The 16,942-nt window shown below is 46.0% G+C and overlaps 1 protein-coding gene across 9 annotated transcripts in view; it reads left to right on the top strand.

The window, feature by feature from the left end:
- Nucleotides 1–16,942, top strand: part of FRMD3 (FERM domain containing 3) — a 287,141-nt gene that overhangs the window by 222,883 nt on the left and 47,316 nt on the right. For 5 of the 9 annotated variants that reach the window (XM_089315277.1, XM_008274897.5, XM_070048872.2 and 2 more), the window contains 4 exons: nucleotides 8,312–8,399; nucleotides 10,378–10,466; nucleotides 13,476–13,539; nucleotides 14,370–14,458. In XM_089315277.1, coding sequence (XP_089171403.1) covers nucleotides 8,312–8,399; nucleotides 10,378–10,466; nucleotides 13,476–13,539; nucleotides 14,370–14,458 — 330 coding nt within the window. Of the gene's footprint in view, nucleotides 1–8,311; nucleotides 8,400–10,377; nucleotides 10,467–13,475; nucleotides 13,576–14,369; nucleotides 14,459–16,942 lie in introns of all 9 variants that reach the window. The other 4 variants (XM_089315271.1, XM_089315276.1, XM_051833763.3 and 1 more) reach the window with 1 other exon arrangement.

The following is a 16,942-nucleotide window of genomic DNA, read 5'->3' as shown; positions in this document are numbered from 1 at the left end:
CAAACAAACAAACAAAAACAAAAAAACCCACAACGATTCAGTCACTGTAAACTTGCAGCTTTACTTGCGGGGGGTGGGGGTTAGTGACACCCAGCCCTAACCCTGTGTGGCAGCGCTCAGCAGCCATGCCCCTTTGAAGAGGGCTTTGCCCTGTGAATGGCCACTGTCTCTGCTCAGCCAGTGCCCCTTCTGTCTCCTTTGGTATTGAGTTTGGGACAACTGTGGTTTATAGATAAGGAAGCAGACTTCAGAGAAATTAGCTTATCCATGGCTACACAATTAGGAAGCATTAGAACTTGACCTGAATCCCGCGATTTCCTGCGCAATGCTCAAGTGTCTGTGCTGCTCTCTCCTGTTAGTCTTGTGTGCACGGCCCTGGGGCACCACCGCTGTCTCCCTCACGGCATGGCAGTCCCCGGATTTCCAGTGTGTGTCAGATGTGAGAGAGAGAGTCCTCGCTGGCCCCTCAGGGGTTTACAAGAGATCCTATCTCTTGACAGGACAGCCTGGGAACTTTCATTGCGGTTAGGATGTAGAAAGGCACGCGACACCAATCTCTCCTTGCAACAAAACAACAGGAAAACAGATAAACCTCAAAATCACACTGTTTGAGCCCATCTGAGGATGTAGAGAAGCCTAACTCTACTGAAGTTCAGAATTGTCTTCCTAGGAGGAGACTCACAGGTCGCTTCCCTTTCCGGAGGAGAGTGGGGAGGAGGAGGAATATGCCCTGTGTGTGCGTGTGCACGCGTAAAGTTAGCTCTCTGGAATCTCATGGATGCTGGGATCCCCAGTGCTGCTGAAGGGAAGATCCTAGGAGCATGCCCCCTACATTGGAAACCAGTGGTTAGGAAAATCTAACAAAAGTTGCAGCCAGGCTCAGTCTAAGTAAAGCTGCAACCACACTGCAGGAACACATAATCTAACTAAAGTTGAGAACTTTACTTTGCAGAACCAGAAAATGATTATGTTGGTCTTCTACCTGTGCGTTTAATTCTGGAACCTGTATGCCCAAATGGAGCAGGCAGAGCCAAACCCACCCCCTCTTCTTCCCACTGAGCTCCCCCAAATTCAAGCCATGGGTAGCAAAATCATTCTATATTATATTAATGTACTTTAATATCATCTCAATTAAAATGTACATTACTATCCACTGATATTTTGCATTTATTCTTGGGATGCTGTTGATTTTTATACCCTATGTAAATGTATGTGATTAGAGGATCAAGAACAAAATGTTCGTTTCTCTTTCCTCTTTGGATAAAAGTATTCAAGACAGGCAAGAGGGAGTTATCTAGCTAAATACATAAGTAATTGATCTCACCAAGTATATTAAGAAAGCATGTCTTTGGAGAAATGTTGGTATTTTAAAAAGAATTCAGCTGGTCTTTACCTAGAAATGTCTCATCAGAGACACTATCAATCTTACCGGACCATTTCCTGGTGACATTTAAAGGATAGAAAATCGTCGTTTTCCATTACCAAACAGTGTTTTTTTATTTTTTGCCAGAAGCTAATGTCCAGTGGGTGATAGAAGGTGGGGGGGCAGATGTAGAAAATGTTTCCACTTAATTGATCTGAGTGTGTTCTTGGGAAGTGGATCACGAAGCGGTTTTTCCCTAGGTGAGCCCAGGGCCTCAGAGGTGGCCAGTGCTTCTGGGGCCCCTGCCTTTCTCCCTTTGCTTTTGGTCTTTTGCCTCATCTGAACCCCTGCAGTTAGCATCTCCCTGTGCACAGGGTGTTTCCTAGTCTGTCTTTGAAATGACTCACTGGTGGAGAGCTGCAGCCACACCCAAAGCAGTGACACCACTTGAGGACATTGATTGTAAAGGGGGGCTTCTGTTGTAAGTGTCTCAGCGTCCTAACAGTTCTCAGTGTAGCATTTCTGACATCAGTCATGTATGCGTCTAGCAAGGGGACAATTCTATTCTCAGGGTAAGGATGGCACATTCTGTGTGCCAGGTACTAGCCTATCTGCCTTAAAGAAAATTAAAAAATTTCATGAAAGTTGGAATTAAAAGACCAGTTTATTTTGGTTCAAAAAGTTTTTGAAATCCATGCATATGAAACATCTTCAAAAATTTGTGGAATACGTGTGCTATGAAAAAACTATGCCTTGATTTTAAAAACTTTTGTGCCAAAATAAACTTGATCTTTTAACTCCATTTTTCCATGAAGTTTCTGAATTGCCCTTGGATCTGTTACCTGCTCAATTTTTACAGCAAACCTTGGAGGTAGGTACCATTTTTTACTTCATTTTACAGTAACAAATAGACATAGCTTCTCCGAGTTTCTATTCCCTTGTTCTGGTTCAGCAAACCTTTTCTATACTGGATCACATGGCAAATTTTTGTTTGCTGTTTGTAGAACGTCCAGTCTCGGTTGCAACTCAGTTTTGCTGTTGTATTGTGGGAGCGTCTTCATTTATGGGGTGGGCATTTTGCCTAGTGTTTAACATTGCCAGTTAAGACTTTTGCACTGCCTGGCTCTAGCTCCTGAATCCAGTTTGCTACTAAAGCAAACTCTGGGAGGCAGTGGTGATGGCTCAAGTAATTGGGTCCCTGCCACCCATATGGGAGACCTAGACTGAGTTTCTAGCTCCTGACTTTGGCCCAGCCCAGTCCCAGGTATTGTGAGCATTTGAGGAGTGAGCCAGTGAGTGGAAGCTCTCCTTCTCTGTCTCTTTCTTCCTGCCTCTCAAATAAAATAAATCAATAAAATTTTACATGTTTATTTATGGATACTGATATTTGAATGTCATGTTTTCATGGGTTATGAAATATTCTTCCTCTGATTGAATGAACCCATGTAAAAAGATGTAAAAACCATTCCTGGGGCTGGTGCTGTGGTATAGCAGGTAAAGCCACCGCCTGCAGTGCCAGCATCCCATATGGGCACTGGTTCTAGTCCTGGCTGCTCCACTTCAATGAAGCTTTCTGCTATGGCCTGGGAAAGCAGTAGAAGACGGATCAAGTGCTTGGGCCTCCCCACCAGTATGGGAGACCTGGAGGAAGCTCCTGGCTCCTGGCTTCAGATCGGCCCAGCTCCGGCTGTTGTGGCCATCTGGGGAGTGAAGCAGCAGATGGAGGATCTCACCCTCTCTGCCTCTGCCTCTCTGTAACTCTGCCTTTCAAATAAATAAATAAACTTAAAAAAATTGTTAGCTTCAGGCTGTGCAGAGTTAGACATTGGCTTGGACTTGCACAGTTTGAGATTAAAATGGAGACTCATTGCTTTCCAATCTAGTCTCAATATCAGTCGCCTGAATTGCTTTCTCTTGAGTAGGTGCAGTGTTTAGGACCTGAAAACATTTTTCTGTAATAAATGATTTAATATGAGTATGAAAGGTTTTGCCATGGCACTGAGGACAGCAGATGGCTTTTAGTCATAAAATATTGGTGACGATGGGCAGCCTGGACCCTGCATTTGCACTTAGTGGCCGTGTAGCCTTGAGCAAGTTTTTTTTCCTTTTTGAGGGGGAGAATTCTCATGTATAAAATGAAGATAAGAATCCTTCCTTTGTGAATCTTAAAGAGCGTGTGTACTGCTTGGCAATACAGACAATATTTTCTACTTCTTGGGGTAGTAGGGTTTAGTAATAGCTAGTTCTATGCCTGTCTCTATGGAACACATCACCAAAACTGTCAGTTCAGTGGGGCTCTCATACTGCATATGGCAGCTAATGATTCTGTTATTACAAAGCTAAGGATTTTCTCTGTTGATCACTACACAATTAGGTCATGTATCAGAGTGTATGTGACAGGGCATATGTGATACAAATATGATGTGAAGAATAATTGCAAAAACACCCACGACCCCTAACTCTGCTTATGCATGAGAATGTCACGAGCTGCTCTGAGATTTCTTTTTTTTTTTTTTTAAGATTTTATTTATTTATTTGAGAGGTAGAGTTACAGACAGTGAGGGGGAGAGTCAGAGAGAAAGGTCTTCCATCCGCTGATTCACTCCCTAAATGGCTGCAACAGCCGGAGCTGTGTTGATCCGAAACCAGGAGCCAGGAGCTTCTTCCAGGTCTCCCACGTAGGTGCAGGGGCCCAAGGACTTGGGCCATCTTCTACTGCTTTCCCAGGCCATAGCAGAGAGCTGGATGGGAAGAGGAGCAGCCAGGACTAGAACTGGTGCCCATGTGGGATGCCGGTGCCGCAGGCAGAGGATTAACCTACTGCGCCCAGCGCCAGCCCCGCTGCTCTGAGATTTCCTGTGTGTCCCTCCAGGCCCTGTCTCCCTCCTCCCATGGTGCACTCTCGACGTTTGGGTTTGTAATTCCCATGTGTTGCTTTTACACATATCCTTCATGCATCCATGTCAGGAAGCAGCATTGCTTTCCTTTTGCCCATCTTCACTTCCGTGTTAAAGGACGCACACTTCATTCTTGTGTCTTGTTTCTGCCCTGTCAGTCTGATGTGTTTGAGGTTCTTCCGCCTTGGTGTGTGCAGTGGATCTTTTTTCACTGTGGGTCCTTCATTTTCTGTCATGTGCACATGCCGTGTCTTGGGAGACGGCAGCCCGTTTCCTCATGGGGTGGCTCCGGCTCGGGCTCTCACCAACAGTAGCTCAGGTTTCCTGGAGCTTCAACTCCTCTTTCATTGCTTTTCACATCCTCACCAGTCCTTGGTTTTGTTCATCTTTTTAATTTCAGCTGTCAGATGAATTACGTTAATAGTCTCGTGGTTTTAACTTACATTTACTTGATCATAAAGAGATCAAACACATATTCACATAGATGATGGCTATTTAGTCATCCAATGTAAGTGCCTAGTTAGTCTTTTAACCATTTTTTTCTGGATCACCTTTAAAAATATTTGTTGCCTTTTGATTTACAGGAGTTTTAAAATCTTCTAGATAAGGATTCTTTGTTGGTTGTGCTGCCGTCCTTCCCCACACATGCCTTGCCTCCTCTCACGCTGGGCGGCGTCTCCCGGTAAACAGAGATCCTTGGGTTGAATGGGAATCCTCTGGAGCTGGTGGGTACCCTGCTGCCATCTGGGTTTGAGTGTTGTCCTTAGAGATTAGGTGCCTTTCACACTCAGGAAGGACAGGGAAGGAGTCAGAAAGAGACTGCCTAGGCATGGGAAAAGTATTCACTTTCCAAGGTGAGCCTTCAAATTATCTTTCACAATTAACCTGCTCCCACACTGTGTGGACAAGGAGATGTGCTTCAGTTGAATGTAAAAAAATATTTATTTATGTGAGAGATGGAAGAGGAGAGAGAAAGAGAGAATGAGAATATGAGAATGAATCTTCTGGTTCACTCTTCAAATTCTCAGAATGGCCAGGGCTGGACTGGGAGTCAGAAACTCAATTCAGGTCTCCAACATGGTGGCAGGAACTGAATTACTTGAGCCATTACTACTGCTGTCTCTTGGGATCTGTATTAGCAGGAAGCTTGGAATCAGGGAGCTGGAGGCTGGAACTGAACCCAGGTACTTCGAAATAGGATGTGGATGTCTTGTTGCCAGGCTATATGCCCACTTGGAAGGGTGTGCTGTAAAACCACACTTGAACTTTCCGAAGCTTTCTCTGCTGTGTGCCTAGTTGGGGAGAGAGGGTGAGATGAGTGTACTAGGATTGCGTGTGTATGAGGGAGGAGAGAGAGCAGGGGTGTGAGAGAATGCACAGTGACATTTGGATTCAATAATTATCTGCATTTTACTTTGTGATGAGGAGCTTTTTCCAAACATTCCTTCCAGTTCTTGTCAATATAGTTGGCAACTTCCTTGAGTTCACTGTTACTTTATCAAGAGGAGAATTAATTACAATGACTTAATGTCTTAAAAGAAAAACAATCCAGAAGGGATCAGTGATATGAACTGCTGGATTGGAAAAGGCCCACGACTGGGAGGACTAGAGAAAGATGCTCGCTGTAATTGTTCAGTTCAGAACTGAAACTGAAGGGGACATCCTGGAAAGCTATAGAAAGCCTTTGTGTTCCCGAATGAGGTATTTGAGTTAATTCCTCAGGAGCGTAATGCAGGATGGATTAAAAATTTTCTCTTCTATTAGAAGAAAAAGGAGCACAGGTGACAACCTTTCCTTCCGTCCCCAGGTCCCTGTGGGTGGCAGAGAAAAGTGTCACAGAGCAGCGGGGTGCAAGGAAGCAGGCTCTCTTTGTACCAGAAGTCCAGAGATAGCTGTGTAAGATAAGAAACAGGGGATCCCAGTCAAAAACATACACAAGATCAAAAGTGTCTCTGGATGAGTTGAGGACTAGATCCACAGAGGTGCCCTCGTGAGTGGGCAACTGCATTTGGAGAAACCGGGGAACTCTGACCCCTTCCCCTGGTTCCCTCGTGCTAAGTCATGGTGGAGCAGATTTGAGCTGCAAGTGCCTTGTGTGTGGGCAACACCCCCAATGACTTTGACTTCTGAGCCCCAAAGTTACTGATATGCACTGTTCCCATGTGGCACATCCCACCTCTCCCTACAACCCCGGGGAGGCTACTGCTGTCATCAGAGACATGAGACACAAAAAATGGGCATCCCAACAGCAGCTCAGTGCATGAGAGAGTGTGACTTGGCACACAAAAAGGCCTTCCCCAAGAAAACACCCTTCCTGATGCAAACAGGATTGGATCTTGAAAAACATGTTGTGGCGACCCTCTGAGGGTTAAGAATAATTTGTGTCCTTGAAATTAGTACAGGTTGCTGGTTCAAGAGCCACACAGATCTTACATGGAGAGTGAAATGTTTAATTGATATTTTAAAAGATTTATCACTGAGATGAAAAAGCAGAATGCACACATGTGAAGAATAAATTAGCAAGCTAAATTTTCAGAATGCAGGACTCCAAGACAGAGATATAAAGAATGAAGCAAAGATTAAAAGGCATGGAGAGGCCGGTGCCGCAGCTCACTAGGCTAATCCTCCACCTAGTGGTGTCGGCACACCGGGTTCTAGTCCCGGTCGGGGCATCGGATTCTTTCCCGGTTGCCCCTCTTCCAGGCCAGCTCTCTGCTGTGGCCAGGGAGTGCAGTGGAGGATGGCCCAAGTGCTTGGGCCCTGCACCCCATGGGAGACCAGGGGAAGCACCTGGCTCCTGCCTTCGGATCAGTGCAGTGCACCAGCTGTGGTGGCCATTGGAGGGTGAACCAACGGCAAAAGGAATACCTTTCTCTCTGTGTCTCTCTCTCACTGTCCACTCTGCCTGTCAAAAAAAAAAAAGAAAAAAAAAAAAGGCATGGAGGATGGAGCTAGCACATTCAAAACTCACTTTCCAAGGACTCTGGAGCAGAGAAGAGAGAAAGTGTCTGGGGTGGAGGAGGTGGGAAGAGAGGGACGAATCAAAGAAATGATCAAGGAAAGGTAGGCGATGTTGGATTAGAAAGGGTCCATACCGTGTTGAAGGCAATCCTTGGACGTGAGTCAGATTGAGTGCACTGAGAGAAGGAGAAGGTCTGGAAGACTTCCGGGGGGAAACAGCATCCTATTTTGAGTTAGAGGTGTGAAGACTTAGGGGTCTTGAGGTAGGGGTGCAGCCCCCCTGTTGGCAGGAGCTGCGGGGGAGGTGGGTTGAATGTTGCAGCATAATCCATACTTCAGAAGCGTGTGTTCTCCCTCCTGCTGTTTGCCAGAGCAAACTCCTTTTGCTTGTAAGAGTTGTTTAATCATCCTCAGATTAATGGCTAAGATTTTCTAACATAGGTGTGTGATATTAATGCTATTCAAAGTGGGGTCTTTGGAATATTGTGCAGTCCTCGTTAGGAAGTTAACTTTGGAAGGACTCCACAGTCATCCACGTTGGGAGCCTTTTCCCCATCCTGAAGCCATGACCTTGTTTACCGCCCTGGCGGTCAGTGCTTGGACCGGTGGTTGAGATTGCCTTCCTAAGTCCAGGGCTTCCTGCGGAGTGGCTGATAAGTCTTCTCGTCTGGATGGCTCTGTTTGGGCTTGCTGCTCAGGTAACAGGGCTGCCCACTTTCCACCCTGAGCAAGGAGTGGTAACACCATTTACCCTGAGTCACCTCTTAAATGCTTAGGAAAGAACAGATGTGGGGTTGTAGCTCATATTAAGAGTGCATTTGCAAAGGCCTGCTTAACAGTCACTTAATCACCTTGCTTAACTGTTCCGGTCACAGGAGTACTCAGAAGGTGTGTGGGTTGATTATAGCCAGGGCACAGGAGCTCAGATTCCTTGCCTTGGGGCTCCATATGGCGAGAAGTCCTCGTCTTACCGATTAATCTTTATGTGGGGATTTTCCTTAATGAAGTGTCGTGTATCACTGAACAAATGGATGCCATATTTTTGTTATTTTCCCTTGTAACTCCCCATGCTTCTCTTGTGTCATTTTAGAGGCCAGAGCCCGCCGGTTGCTGAATTTAACTTACTCCTGAAAGCTCATGCTTTGGAAACCTATGGAGTGGATCCTCATCCATGTAAGGTAACTGTCCCCCATGCGGCCACCGCATAGTGGTCCTTGTAGCCCCGAGAATTCCTTGGTATGCAAACCCCAGACCCCTCTGGGAAGATGTCCACAGCCTGTCCACAGCCCTTCAGTGGAATTGGGCTGCACTCACATACGCTGGCAGTCGGTTGTCTCCATCGGTGATCTGGCAATCACCGGGTGATTGCATTCCCCTAAATTAGCATATATGGGTTCATTCTTGAAGTGTGTGGTTTTTACCCCTGAGGAGTGACAGGATCCTAATAGGTTTACTTTCAAGACTGTTGCCAGGGAGAATGCAGTCTTTAAAAGGGGACAGGGGTCTCCAGTTCCATCCATTTTGTTGTGGATGCCAGGGTTTCATTATTTTTTATGGCTAAAGAATATTCCATCATGTATGCATGTCACATTTTCTTTATCCAGCATCAGTTGATGGATATCTATGCTAAGTGACGTAAGCCAGGCTCAGGAAAACAAATATTACATATTTTCTCTGATTTGTGGCAGTTAATATAGAGAGTATAAGAATTGTATGCATGCCATTTCATGTGGTATGTGGTTACAAATACTGCTTCACTGAATCATACCACATACATGACAATATACCCATATTTCCCTGTGTTATGATCATTGTCACGAATCCCTTATTTTGTGATATTAATATCACTGTTTTAAAAAATATAGTATATTTGTGTGTATATGTCTATATATATAATGACTACATCTGAAGTGAATGGGGCAAAAGTTAAAAATTGTTAAATTTTAAAACAAAAGAATATAAAAAGGGAAGTGGAAGGAAGATTTCAAATTGCATTTTGGCATTAGGAGTCGTTGTGTTTTGTGTCTTGTTATTCCATTTACTGGTTTGCTTGCCAGAACCTCTCTCAGGGGTGAAACACAGACCTCACGTATCAGCATCTGCTGAGCCCCAGCCCACAGGGACTGAATCAGACTTCAGGGTCGCAGCTGGGGCGCCCACCTTGTTTATGCTGGTGGACACACTGCCCAGAAATGTTCTATGCAAGTGTTCTCTCTATATCTTCAGCTAACTGTGCATCAGCCAGACGTTAACCTTTATCCAGAACGAGGCATCTCTGTCAGCTAGGCTCTGGCAGAGGAGTGATTGAGCTATTCTGGATCATTTCTTTGCTCAGATCAGAGAAATGAGTAGTGGTTGGCCAAGGACTGTGACTCTCAGCTCAGGCTGCTCCCGAAAAATACCTGCTCCCCCGAGCACAGCCCAGCTCCAGTACGTCAGGACCTGAGTGGGGTGGAGACCAGGCTCCCAGGTGATGGCAGTGAGCAGCCACACAGGGCACCGCGTCACTTGTCCACAGTGACATTTGCCCACACAAGTGTTTGAGAATATTTGCCAGGTGCTCCTTTCCCTACTGATGTAATCAGCAGATTAGAATTGATCCAGAAAACTGAGCCTCTCGGTTTGTTTTGTTCAGTATTTGGAGGTTCACTTGGCTCTTGTTGTAGTTACTTCCTTTGTCTTCACTGAACTTATTCATGAGATGCTTCATCTTCCTCCTCTTGGGTGGAAGCAAAGGAGCTTTTCCTGGATGTTTCTATCCTGGAATTGCCAGACTCCTGTGTGGGCTGGACTCAAGTTCAGTGCAGTGCTGAGAACTTGTTTCATCGCATCAGCGAGTTAGTGGCCACCACGCACAGTTTGCTGCAGTGTAGAGCAGACCTGGTAAACACACAACCCAGCAAAGCTTGCTAGGAGACACAGTGTTTGAAAATGGCCTGTGCTGATCCAGGAGGCTCTTGGTCCATCCTCACAGGGAAAAGCTACATTTCCTGGACCTCACCCTGACTCTGGTAGTCCTGCTCTTAGAAATTCCATCCCAGGAACTTCGTTTACTGCTACAGTCATTAACTTGGAAATCACCCAGGTGACGATGACACCATTTACCACTGATTTGACTTTCTCAATCCCAACAGAGCTTTCTCTCTGTTTTGTCAGGATTCAACAGGCACAACAACTTTTTTGGGATTCACTGCAGCAGGCTTTGTGGTGTTCCAGGGAAATAAGAGAATCCATTTGATCAAATGGTGAGTCCTTCTTTGCAAAACTGGCTTGTTGTTATTCTTACTCTTCCTCTCTCCTTCTCTGACATTTTGGTGTTGTTGGCAGGGGCCATGATGGGCAGGGGGTGTTGTCAGGTAGAATGTCTTTGCTTGCTTTGGAACTTCATCTTAAAGGGACTTCCCATCTGAAAATGAAATGCAGTCTAGTTTGCCCTTGGTGGGGAATTGGAGTTTTCAAACTCAGGAGTGACCTTGGGAGACCCAGGCTCAGGGACTTGCTGTCAGAGAGAAGGCATTCAGTGTTTCTCACCAGTAGCTTCTACTGCTCTGGCCAGAGGAGACACAGCATGGGTCAGGATGGAGTAAAGGTGCTGCTCCTGTTTGAGTCTGTCTGTTGCTGTAACAGAGGGCCTGAGGCTGGGATATGTATAAAGAAGAGGAGCTTGTGTGGCTCATAAGAGGGGCTTGTGTAGCTGGTGAGGGCCCCCTGGCTGCGTCACAACGTGGCTGAGAAGCAGAAGGGGAAGTGGCCACGTGCAAGGAGCACCTGCTCAAGAGAGATGGCTAGAGTGAGGCTGGGGGGAGGCTCTTTAATAACCTACCCTGCGCCCGGCGCCATGGCTCACTTGGTTAATCCTCTGCCTGTGGTGCTGGCATCCCACATGGGTGCCGGGTTCTAGTCCCAGTTGCTCCTCTTCCAGTCCAGCTCTCTGCTGTGGCCCAGGAGGGCAGTGGAGGATGGCCCAAGTGCTTGGGTCCCTGCACCCACATGGGAGACCAGGAGGAAGCACCTGGCTCCTGGCTTCAGATCGGCGCAGCACTGGCCGTGGTGGCCATTTGGGGAGTGAACCAATGGAAGGAAGATCTTTCTCTCTGTCTCTCTCTCTCACTGTCTATAACTCTACCTGTCAAATAAATAAATAAATAAATAATAACCTACCCTTGAAGGAACTAACCCTCTCTGTAAGACCTAATCCACTAGGAGAGACCAACATTAATCCCTTCACAATGCACGCTCATGACCCATTCACTTCCTACTTGGCCCCACTTCAAGATTCCACCACATCTTAATAGCATTATACTGGGGACCAAGATTCTAGCACATGAGCCTGTGAGAGACAAACCACAGCCAAAACCATAGCTGTCCCCTTCAGCAACCCAGGTCCCGCCCCCTGAATCCCTTCAATCTACTCCCCTCCTCTCTTTTGTTGAGCCTGAGCTGCAGACTCACCCTCTGTTACCAAGTATATCAACATGCTTTTTGGCCAAAGAAAAATAATAACAGAACTGTATACTCACAGATAACAGGACTGTTTAACTCACAGAGTTTCCAACTCTGGGGCATTTTTATGGTCTGTTAACGTCTGATAACACCAAGAACTCAGATATCCATCTTCTTCTTTGCTATCCCAGGGTTGTCTCCATAGTCACACTCAAAAGATGGCCATGCATGTGACTCTAACCCTCCCATCTGGGCTGGTGGAATTAAGATCCATTCCCCTTGGGGCTAGGAATAGCATACTCTGTATGAACATGTGATCTCGATGAAGGATAAAGTCTAGGCTGTGTCGATAAAGAAGTGGAAGATGAGGGATGAGAAGATGGGACCAGGATACTTGTTCTGTTGAACCGAGGGGAAAAGTGGTTTTGGGAAAGGGTGAGGAGGACAGAAGTCATGTGCTCACTGCAATGTTGCGAAGGCTTCGTCTTGCTCGTGCTCACAGCCTGTCTCTGTTCTCCACGCCCTGGCTTGTGGCTTCACATCTTACCAGACTGTGGACTTAGGCTGAAGACCGAGGCCTGGGTCGCTGGGTCTGGAACATCTGATGGGCTGGAAATGCTCTCACACTTGTCTCACGCTCAGTTTTATGACCCTGTTAGTGTTAGGACTTTGTGTAGCTTCTTTATCAAGTCCGCTCCCTTTCTTGGTGCTCTGCTCTTAGCACAGCCTTCCATCCAAGCCTCTGTACCAGACTAGCATTCTCCAGACAATGTGCCTGCCGCTTCCGACACCTGCTGCTCTGTTTTATGATCAGCCCTCCCTCTCTAAGATCCCCTGCTTTCTTTGTCATTGTCTTGTGCTCAGGCTCTACTTTCAACCCTCTCGATGCTCCCTCTTTTCTCCCACACTTAACATTCTCAAAACTTATTTAATACATCTCTTAGCTCCTCTAAGTCTCGATGTATTCATCCATAAAATGGGAATTAGTTGTATCGAGCTGCTTTGAGGGAGGACCAAATGAAATGATGTTTGTGAGTGCTTTGTAAATCTGGTGTGGCTTGTGAACTGTAAAGTGTGACATGGTGATGTGATGTTATCTAGCTTCTAGTTTTTTCTCTGTATCTTGCAGAGATACTCCAATGTTAATAATCTTCAATCCATTTCCAGACAGCTTTCCTAGGGATTCACTGAAAGCACCTGTTATCTTTGGGAAATGTGGGAAATTTGGGAGCTTCCCTCATCCCAGCCTAGGACTGCAAAAGGCTTGGGTTTCTTAATAGCATGAGACCTAGAGAAGTTAGGTTAGAATCAGATGCGTTTCAAGTGCAGATTAATTGCAGGTGTCTCCCATCTTTGGGTTTCATTTCCTTCCCGAGTACATTGAAGAGTGAAGATGGATACTCAGTGGGTGGAAAAGAATTAGAAAGTCTGATGTGAGGCTGTGCATCATTTGTAACAATCTCAACCAACCACGTTCTTCTTACTTTGCAACATGGACTGGCCGGTTCATGTTTTTTGCTCCTTAATGTTCACAGATATTCTCAAGCTTCTTGGAAGGACGATGCAGCCTCACTGTACATACTGGAGTGAGTCTTTTTGAGCTGATTATGGTCCTCTCGGGGGAAGAAGATGCTGCATAATTTCACTGGGGCTTCTCATTGCTCATTAGCCCTTCACCGCTGAGCAGATGATATCTTCTTTCACTGCAGTGCCCCTGGGGTTTATGAGTCAGTCAGATTCCTGTGGGAAAGCCAGGTCCCTTGGTGAGCTGCCCTGTTTTCCCTTCTCACCCAGAAATTTTCTTTTCTTAGGCCAGATGTCTGTAAATTGAAGTTTGAAGGGAAGACGTTTTACGTGATTGGCACCCAGAAGGAGGTCAGAGCCTGCTTTTCTACACACCTGTTGTTGAGTGTGCGTGTTTGATTGTTGCGCATGGGAGGTATTCAGGAGGAATATGCCTTTGGTGATTTCAGAGTATGGGATGATAAAGAAAGCTATGCACTGAAAACATGCCAGAGGAAAGCAAATCATCACCATCACCGGGCTTCCACACGTAAGAATCAAGTCAGTGAGCACTGCTGACGGTATGTCTATGTGCAAAAAGTAGCCTGGAGAGACTTGAGAAGAGAATGGAAGCCCTCTCAGTCTCTTCTTGCTGAGATACAGATCCATGCAACAAATGAAGACTCTACCAGTGCTGGCTAAAATGTCCTAATAACCAGAGTCTCTAAGTCCTAAGAATCTTTAAAATAAAGGTGTTAGCAGGCAGAGGTTTGGGTTCACCAGGAAATGCATTTGGGGAGGGGCTGTTTTTTGAGCCTCAAGTTTGCAAATTTGTTTGACCCTAGCTTTCAGCTCAGCCATGCCTCAGCCAAGGCCAAAAATAATTGGCAAGCAACCAAATAGGTTTTTAGACCAAGCAAAAGCTGATAGGGAGGGAGGTGGGTGCCTGGGCTGTGGAGGAGTACTGTGAAGCTGCTTTGCTGTCTGCTTCCTGTGGGTTTTTTTTTTTTTTTTTAATAAGAAACAGGGCTTAGCTGGGTGGGACATAGGAGAAGACCACTCCACAGCACTTTAGTGATGTTTTAAGTTGCTTTAAATCTGTCTGCCGGGAGGCAGGATCCAGACAGGTAAACCACCTGAAGGGAATCATGAGAAACAAACTATGTTTAACTTGCCCTTTCTTGTTTTGTTATTTTCATTAGAAAAAAGCCATGTTGGCATTTCACACTTCAACACCAGCTGCCTGCAAGCATCTCTGGAAGTGTGGGGTGGAGAACCAGGCGTTTTATAAGTAAGTAGCTGGTGTTCAGTTAATCATAGGTTTTCAAAGCACCCATGGAGCCGTTTGTGTTTTGTAAGCAGCTGCATTCCATTTCTTTCACTGTTTCTCTTATATTGAAGCAAATTATAAATTTGTGCATTGTTCGGGGTGATTCCCGATTATTGTTGGCCTTCGTCCTGAGCAATATGTTGCGTATTACTCATAGACTTGCTCTGGGCTATTTTTTTAAATTGTTATTTCTGTTAAGTGATGGCTGAGAACCTGTTTTTGATCATGTGTCTCTCAAAAGCAGACCTTGAGATCCAAGAAGCTTCTTTGGGATGTAGTTAGGGGACATTCTGTAGGAGTGTGGGAAAGCAAGGTGGGGAAGCAAGCCCTAATGGGCGTACTGTTGAGCCCTGTTGAGCCCTCTTGTGAGCGGCTGGGCTCAGCTGTGCAGAGGACTCCGGGAGACTGTACAGTATGCCTCAGAGTTCTGCTGGAGGGCAAAAAGGTTGGGACTGTTTATCTGCCAGCTGCCCATTCATGCTGGCTGGGGGAAGCACTGGGGCATAGATTCCAGCCCCCCTGATTCTGAAGGGTTCCAACAGTGTGAACCTCAGGGGTGGGTGCCTGCATTTCACTTGCTCCAGACTTCTCCAGGCTCAGGTCCTGGCCCCGCCTCCAGCTCCAGCTGGCTGGCACTGTTATTCTAATGGATGCAGCAGGCAGAGAAAAGCCCAGATCTGTTTCCTGGTTGGGGGTAGTTTGCTCTTTTCTGTTTCTACAGCACCTGCCAGGGGGCAGGGAGGTCCCAGGCAATCCCCAGTGTGCTCTGAAGATATGAATGTGCTGGGCATTTTCTGGGGCAACCCATCTGGTTTGAAAGCCCTGGTTCCGAGCTCTGCTGCCTGGGAACAGAGCCCAGAAACAGAATCTGGTTTTCCCATCTCCTTCAGGCCCCGGGGATCCCCAGCACAGCCTGAGTCACCACGTGCAAGCTTTCTTTATGCCGTGTGTGGTCTAGGTGCTGCCAGCCCAGAGCACTGAAGTGCATCATTTCTGTGTCACTGAGTACTTGATGGGTGGCAGGGGTGCAGCTCCCTGATGTCTTCATTCACTGAAACTTTATCTGACACCTACTGTATACTGTGCACCACCGTGCTAGGCATTGGAGACTTGGGGGAGGTCCCAACTGACCCTGTCTGTCCCCATTTAGTAGAGAATTGTGCGGGAATGAGAGTGGCAGTTCCATTGGGAACTTGCTGTGCTAGAGGAACCCAGACCAGCTCCCTCCCCCACCCAGTGCCTCGTGCGCTTTAATGAGCACATGAGGATCTTGTTAAAATGTGGATTCTAAGTCAGTGGGTCTGGGGTGGCTGTGAGATCCCACAGTTCTAAACAGCTCCAAGGGACGAAGCTGTGCTATGGGTCTGCAGTGCATACTGTGAGTGATAACGCTCTACTCCCATGGTTCTCAACCCGGACTGCACTGGGACCATCTGTGGGAGCTTTAAGTGCCATGGCTATAGGTCTTTAAGGATCTCACCCCAGAATGAATGAAATCAGAATCACCACAGCTTGCCCACAAATATTCATAGTAGCATCATTCATTGCAGTCAGAATGTAGAAAGAGCACCAATGTCATCAGCTGATGAATGTATAAACAAAACGTGGTATATCCATGCTACGGAGTACTATTCAGCTGTCAAAAGGAATGAAATCCTGGTAGATGCTACAACATGGATGACCCCTGAGAACACTGTACTAAGGGAAAGAGGCCTCTTGCAAAATGCTCCTTTTGATTCCATTCATAGTGTGTTCCAGGGATAGGAACTGTGTGATTCCATTGGTATGGAGTGTCCAGAATAGGCAAATACAGAGATCAAGTGTAGGTTGCCTAGGGCTGGGGTTGGGGTGGGGTCAGGAAATGAAAATGTTTCAGATTTAGATAGTGGGGATTAATTCTTTAAAATATTTTTTAAAAAACTTTGTGAATTATACTAATATTATAATTATACCATAATTACATACTATACTATATATAAACAATATACTATATATACTATATACTATGCTATATATATAAGTATATACTAATATATAAGTATATACTATACTATACTACAATATACTATGCTATATACAAGTATATACTATATTATACATACTATACTATATATATAAGTATATACTATAATTATACCATAATTACACTATTATAGTCATCGTACAGTGGGTTAAGCTGTCACATAGAACACCTGGATTCTCTTTCAGAGTGCCTGGTTTGAGTCCTAGCTGCTTCGTGCTTCTGATCTGGCTACCTGCTAATGTGCCTGGAAAGCTCAAGTACTTGGGTTTTTGCTACCCATGTGGGAGACCCAGATGGAGTTCCTGGCTCCTGGCTTTGGCCTGGACTACCCCCAGCTGTTATGGGCCTTTGGGGATGGAATCCCTCTGTCTCTCTCTCTCTTGCTGTCTTTCTTTCCTGCTCCTCTGCCTCTCCTTCTCCCT

This window comes from Oryctolagus cuniculus, chromosome 1 (genome assembly GCF_051225735.1).
Source record: "Oryctolagus cuniculus isolate XC-2025 breed Fujian yellow rabbit chromosome 1, ASM5122573v1, whole genome shotgun sequence".
In the NCBI taxonomy this organism is placed as follows: Eukaryota; Metazoa; Chordata; class Mammalia; order Lagomorpha; family Leporidae; genus Oryctolagus; species Oryctolagus cuniculus.
Note: the sequence above shows the minus strand (reverse complement) of the source record. Positions and strands in the feature narration are given on the sequence as shown.